Below are 7,001 nucleotides of genomic sequence, written 5' to 3'. Positions count from 1 at the left end.
CCCGCTCTCCCCCTCCACTCGCTGGCCGGCCTCCTTGCCGCGGCCGGCGCCCGCCGCCTGGCCGCCCCTTGCTCCGGCCGGCTGCGCCCCTGGCCACGGCCTCTGTCTGCGCCCCGGAGCACCCACGACCTTGTCGTGCCCCGTTGGACGGACGCCCTTGCTGCCTTCCTCGCCCGCCCTGCCGGGCCCCTCGCCGTGCGGCCGCCTCCCCGCCGCGCCGGCTTCCGTCGCCAGAAACGGCCGGCCGACGAGCCCCGCCGTGGCCACGACCTCGCCCCCTAGCGTCCTCTCGCTCGTGCCCGTTCGGGCGAGCGCCTCGCTCCTGCAGCCCCGATAGCCCGCTCCAGTGGCCAGATGGGCCACTGCCAGCGGGGCCCAGCCCCTGGAACATTTTATTAAAAAAAGGAAGAAAAGAATTCTAAAATAATAATAATAATAATGTTAATTAATTAATTAATTAGTTAATTAACTTAATTAATCCTAATTAGGTTAACCTAATCACTTAGGTTAGTTAATTAATCTGTTAGGTTAGTTAACAGTCAATGACAACTGGGACCCACACGTCAGGTTAACCAGGTCAATGGTCAATGTTAACTGCTGACATCACTCTGATGTCATGCTGACGTCATCATTTACTATTCTGGATAATGTTGGATTTAAATAATTAATTAAATTCCAGAAATTAATAAATTTTTTAGAAAATCATATCTTTTAATCCGTAACTCGGATTAAAATACTTTCTACATGAAAGTTGCTCAGAACAACGAGACGAACCCGGAAACGCAGCCCGTTCGTCTGCCACGCATCCCTAACCTATCGAACTCGCAACTTCCCCCCTCCGGCTCCTCTGCCCGAAAACACGAAACACCGGGGATACTTTCCCGGATGTTTCCCCCCTTCACCGGCATCACCTCATACCGCGTTAGGGCACGACTAGCTTCACGCTTTGCATCGTCATGCATCTGTTTGCTTAAATATTCATTGTTTCTTCCCCTCTTCTTCCGGTAGACACCGAGACCGACGCTGCTGCTGCCCAGTTCGACTACGGTGTTGACGACCCCTCTCCCTTGCCAGAGCAACCAGGCAAGCCCCCCCTTTGATCACCAGATATCGCCTACTCTTCTCTATACTACTGGGCTGTGATCACTTCGGTAGGTGATCACGGGCATATACTACATATACTTTACACTATTACATTACCTGTGATACTGTTCGGAGATGGGGGCTGAAAGGACAGGTGGCTCCATCCCGGTAGAGGTGGGCCTGGGTTCCCGACGGCCCCCGACTGTTACTTTGTGGCGGAGCGACAGGGCAGGTTGAGACCGCCTAGGAGAGAGGTGGGCCTGGCCCTGGTCGGCGTTCGCGGATACTTAACACGCTTAACGAGATCTTGGTATTTGATCTGAGTCTGGCCATTTGGTCTATACGCACTAACCATCTACGCGGGAGTAGTTATGGGTATCCCGGCGTCGTGGTATCAGCCGAAGCCTTCGTGACGCCAGCGACTGAGCGGCGCGCGCCGGATTGGAACGTAAGCCTGCTCTTGTATTAAGGGGGCTAGTTCTGCTTTCGGCCGCCCTCGCAACGTGCAGGTGTGCTAAGGGCGATGGGCCCAGACCCCTGTGCGCTTAGGTTTAGACCGGCGTGCTGGCCTCTCTGTTGTGCCTAGGTGGGGCTGCGACGTGTTGATCTTCCGCGGCCGGGCATGACCCAGGAAAGTGTGTCCGGCCAAATGGGATCAAGCGTGTTGGGTTATGTGGTGCACCCCTGCAGGGAAGTTAATCTATTCGAATAGCCGTGATCTTCGGTAACAGGACGACTTGGAGTTGTACCTTGACCTTATGACAACTAGAACCGGATACTTAATAAAACACACCCTTCCAAGTGCCAGATACAACCCGGTGATCGCTTTTCTACAGGGCGACGAGGAGAGGATCGCCGGGTAGGATTATGCTATGCGATGCTACTTGGAGATGCTACTTGGAGGACTTCAGTCTACTCTCTACTACATGCTGCAAGACGGAGGCTGCCAGAAGCGTAGTCTTCGATAGGACTAGCTATCCCCCTCTTATTCTGGCATTCTGCAGTTCAGTCCACCGATATGGCCCTTTACACATATACCCATGCATATGTAGTGTAGATCCTTGCTTGCGAGTACTTTGGATGAGTACTCACGGTTGCTTTCTCCCCCCCTTTCCCCCCCTTTCCTTTCTTTCTGGTTGTCGCAACCAGATGCTGGAGTCCAGGAGCCAGACGCCATCGTCGACGACGACTCCTACTACACCGGAGGTGCCTACTACTACGTGCAGCCCGCTGACGATGACCAGGAGTAGTTAGGAAGATCCCAGGCAGGAGGCCTGCGCCTCTTTCGATCTGTATCCCAGTTTGTGCTAGCCTTCTTAAGGCAAACTTGTTTAACTTATGTCTGTACTCAGATATTGTTGCTTCCGCTGACTCGTCTTTGATCGAGCACTTGTATTCGAGCCCTCGAGGCCCCTGGCTTGTATTATGATGCTTGTATGACTTATTTTATTTTTAGAGTTGTGTTGTGATATCTTCCCGTGAGTCCCTGATCTTGATCGTACACGTTTGCGTGTATGATTAGTGTACGATTGAATCGGGGGCGTCACACCTTAACCGCACCAACTGTCACATCAGTCATAGCTTAACTACGTCTCTCGTTTGAGCTTCCAATAAGGAAAGCCTGTGAGTTTCTGTCTTTTCCTTCCCACGGTCATGACCAGTGGGGTCAGCAACATTTCTTTGTCTTTGGTGGGTGTAATATACATGTAAATTTTTTGTGTTAAATATAATTTTCCTTTCTTTTTTCCAGAAATTTTGTTAACTTTGCTATGCACTCAGTTGTTTTTGTAAGTTTGTAAGGAAATTCAACAACTTATTTTTTTATCCAGAACTCTTTTTGTGTATGTAGGTTGAACTTTTTACACATTCGAATCTGAACTGCTTTAGCCCAAGTTTTCATGTCCACTCATAGAAATCAACACATTTCATCTGCATGGAAAACTAGCTCAAAGAGCGGTTGATAGAGTTACCTGAGAACATAAAGTTCTATTGAAATCTTCATACTCTTTTTCAACATTTCTCAAAGCACCTCCATACAGTGATGCGGCTTTTGTAAGAGCTTCACCATCAGCATTATTTTCACCTCCATATCTATAGCAATCCTCAGAAAATTTTGTTCCTGTGATCAAATGCAAGAAAAGGTGCACCTGCATCACCCACCAGATGTTGAATTTGGAGATATGGATAGATCAAGTAATGTACTTTAAGAAAATATGACTCATTAATAGAATTTTTACCATGCTATCAGCAGGCAAAAGGTAACTGGCACAAATTTAAAATTCTTTGGTAAACTGAAATGCTTATCTTAGTAACATTGAGTCCGCAAGTGTAAAAATAAAGAGGCCACAAGAGGAGGGAGCAGTCTCAAAAGACACTTCATAACATTTACTAGCAAGACCAATCTAAAATCTGTAGCAAGCACTAATGTCAGTGAGAGCCTCCTAGATAGATAGGTGCTACACCAAGGCACTAAGGAACCATTTTCTTTAATGAATATCATACTATAAGATGGGCTGGTCCATACAGCCATCCCAATGATTTATATGGCATGAACTAATTTCACGTTTTTCTGTTAGCATTGTGGTCAGTGGAATAACATGATAATGGATCATGCTATTCCATTCCTCAAACCAAAGAAGGTACTTTTTTGTTAGGATCTGATGAACTTACAAGTTACAAGCAACCATTCCTTCAAGCTAACACCCCACATTTTCTGGAGAGTAGACATTTTACCTTCTAATCTGAATATATTACTAACACGTATCAACAAGTAGCATAATTCCCCCCATTCTGAAAGAGAACCGAAGGCTGACAGAATAAACCAACAAAGTATGGAGGACAAGAGCTACATACCCACTTCAATATGCTTGCTTCCAATAGACACCAAGCCTTCAGCTGCTCGAACTATGTCCTTTTGGAAATCCTGCAAGTGTATATGCATGGAATAAGCTTAGAACTGACAGGACGAGATCAATGCAGTTGTGCAATAATTTCTATAATTATTGACTATAAAAAGGTCTAATGAACTTAATGCAATAAGATATGTTGAGAATGATGGTCCATTCATTGCAGCATGGCACAGAAAAGGGAATACATGTTTGATTGCAATGTTATTTTTTAGCTTGCTGCTCACACTACACAGTTACGTATCTCCTGACATTGTAATTTAACCGTTCTTACCCTTCCAGAACGAGTAGAACTGTACAATTTCTCAAGCCTTTGATGTTGCTGTAATTCAACTTCATCAATGACAACAGAATCTGAACGCTCGTAACCAGTAGTGCTGAATTGTTTTATCACAGCCTGCAAATTTAATTCATAAGACGTAAGGAAACATAGAATTAATCTTAAACAGAGCACGTGCAGTCCTAGCAGAAACATCAAGAATAATGTAGGCAGGGCAACACCATCATCCTACAAATGATAAACTCTTCCAAATTTAAGTTTTCGGGTATTATATTTGCACAAAGACGGTTGCTGCCTCAGTTAGAAGGTATACACAAAAGAAGTAATGACACGTGCTCACATCGTGGAATGTCATTGCAGAAATGGAGTTTAGGAGCATGTTTAGACCACAAAAACAAATTGTGAATGCTAATATGGTTTTGCTACAAAAGTGATATCAGATTTAGCCCTTTTTTCATACAGAAAGTAGTAGCAATGCGTAGCTTTACGCTTCTTATAGATAATTAATAATGGGGTTTACGAGGAAACTCCACGCATGTCAAGAGCAATACAAAAGAAAAACTTAGTAGTAATTTGCATATATAATGGAATGCCGGAATAAGAACATCTGCATTGATGGCATGGTAGACACTAGAATAACTAACCTAGGAGTGCATGAAAAAGGAACAGACCACTGAATTGGCCCCTTTCCTAAAAAGGGCTACGCAGATCTTTTTCTTAGAAGAGTCAAGGCTACACAAATTTAGTTAGAGGATTCTGCACATACATTTATGGAATATGCATATAGATTGCCTATCTCTAGCGCAATGGTCAATGGGGTTTCACAAAGTACACATATGCTCTGATAAATAGAACCTAAATTGTAAATTTTGCCTTTCTGTACTTGCATTAAAATAAAAACTTTTCCTGAAGCAGTAATAAAGAACTTTCTCTTCCATTAAACTGTAGTACGAATCCATTTATTTCCATATATACAAATCCTGACACTGTTGTAAACATGAGCAAAGAACGGCATTATTACAAGCAAATAGGAGTATTACATAAGCTAAATATAAGAGCAGGCAAACAAGCTCCCCCCTAGCATAAAAGACCAGCAGCGTAGCTTCACACTAGGGTGTGAACAGTCTGCAGTCCAAAGCGGTGGCAGTTTAGGATAAGATTAAACAGTCTGTAGTCTAAATCAGTACTAGTTCAAGCAGAAATGACATATGCTTTAATCGAATGCCTTGGATGGGTATGCAGGTACTCGTGTGGAAGACTGCAAAAAACTTGTCTATGTGGGAGGTGGTCTGGCCAGATGCGCTCAAATCGGAGCTAAAAGAGATCGTACGGAAGCTGGAATGTATGGCAAGAAGACCCCCGCTCCTGCTATGGCCGGATCCAGGCTGATAAAGGGAAACCTCGAGGGAGAATATGCTGGGAATGAGCTGATCTTGCTGGGACTCGAAGGAGTGGAAAAAGCGTGCTGAAGATATGGAGAGGGACCTGAAGATCCTGCTCTACTTTACCCTATTTGCTGGTTCTCCTTTGTGTTTTTCCTTTTAGCTTTGCTTTCGTGATCTGTAGTGGGATTTGTTTCCCCTATGGTGAACTTTCTGCTCGTTTTAGTGTCCCACCCTCAGCTGTTTCAGCTGTGTAATGCTCGAGAGATTCATGTTCTGGATACTGCTGGGTTTCATTGGTAATACAATGGAGCCGGGGCTGCGGCCCTTTTTCTCTAAAAAAAAAGTCAGTAGCAGCTTGGGGAATTAAACCCTAAGAATAGCGTAGCAATTTCGGTAGCAGATCCGAGGTTCGCAGGCGATCTCGCTCGTTCCCCGGCGGCCTCCACGCGCACAACGCATCAAATCATGCAAAGGCGAAATCTCGCCCCTGGACCAACGACTAAGCCGCGAGGCAGAAATCATGAGATCTCGGATGGTGCTCACCTGCTGCTGCTTGGCGACCTGCTCCTTGAACTTGCTCGCCTGCTTCCTGAACGCCTCCATCTCTGCTCTGCTCGCCTGCTCCCCCTCGTCTTCTCTCTCTCTCTCTCGCTGAGATGCGCACGCTCAAGCACACCGGTGGGCGGTGGCCCCTACACGCTGAAAGAAAGGAACAGCGCTGCGGCGAAATCACGGCCGTTCATCAAAGGCTGCAAGAACTGGCTCGGCCCACGTCTGCCCATTTCGGCCCAGCAGCGAGCCTCGCGTGCGTTCAGTTGTGCGCTCTCAATTCCCTCAAAGAAAAAACGGAAATACAGAATCGTGCGCGTGCGCTCGCTACTCGCCTCGAGCGGCCGGCGTCGCATTGTTCGATCAAACTCCATGGTGCGGTCTCGCGCGTCCAGGTGTCCTGTTGTCGGTTTTCGCCGCGCCCACGTCTCCCGCACACCTGGCCCGATCAAACCGAGGCGCGCGACTCGCACCCTCCCCCGTGGGCCCGCCATGTCATAGACTATAGAGGTACACCCGTTGGTGAGCGTAGACGAAGTAGTAGGCGGTGGGCAGTTTCGAATTTCGTGTCACTTCTCCCCTTCCCCATTCCAACCCCCGTCACTCGCCTCATTCCCATCTCCTCCATCAGATTCGCGGGGGCTCGCCGCCGGATCCCGTCGTTCGTTGAAGCTTGCGAGGAGGCGGAGGCGTAGCGGAGGGAGGCACCCACTGCTCGTCGCTGGCTTAGGTACGGTCCTTGGTCACCCTCTCAAGCCGCTCATCCCTCTTACTCCCCGCTCCCGTACCGCTCTCGCC

General features: G+C 47.3%; 1 protein-coding gene across 2 annotated transcripts in view; it reads right to left on the bottom strand.

Annotated features, from left to right (window-relative positions):
* LOC119363518 (SH3 domain-containing protein 3-like) overlaps positions 1–6,347 on the bottom strand; it is a 19,220-nt gene extending 12,873 nt beyond the window's left edge. For both annotated transcript variants that reach the window (XR_005174018.1, XM_037628888.1), the window contains exons 1-4: positions 6,198–6,347; positions 4,264–4,386; positions 3,937–4,006; positions 3,054–3,202 (exon numbers count right to left, since the gene is read on the bottom strand). Coding sequence is in view for 1 of the 2 variants with exons in the window: in XM_037628888.1 (XP_037484785.1) it covers positions 3,054–3,202; positions 3,937–4,006; positions 4,264–4,386; positions 6,198–6,257 (402 nt within the window). In the remaining variant the exon portion in view is untranslated. The remainder of the gene's footprint in view (positions 1–3,053; positions 3,203–3,936; positions 4,007–4,263; positions 4,387–6,197) is intronic.
* Between the last annotated feature and the right edge of the window lie 654 nt (positions 6,348–7,001).

The sequence above is a fragment of the Triticum dicoccoides genome, chromosome 2B (genome assembly GCF_002162155.2).
Source record: "Triticum dicoccoides isolate Atlit2015 ecotype Zavitan chromosome 2B, WEW_v2.0, whole genome shotgun sequence".
Taxonomy (NCBI): domain Eukaryota; kingdom Viridiplantae; phylum Streptophyta; class Magnoliopsida; order Poales; family Poaceae; genus Triticum; species Triticum dicoccoides.
This window is presented reverse-complemented; position numbering and strand designations above follow the sequence as displayed.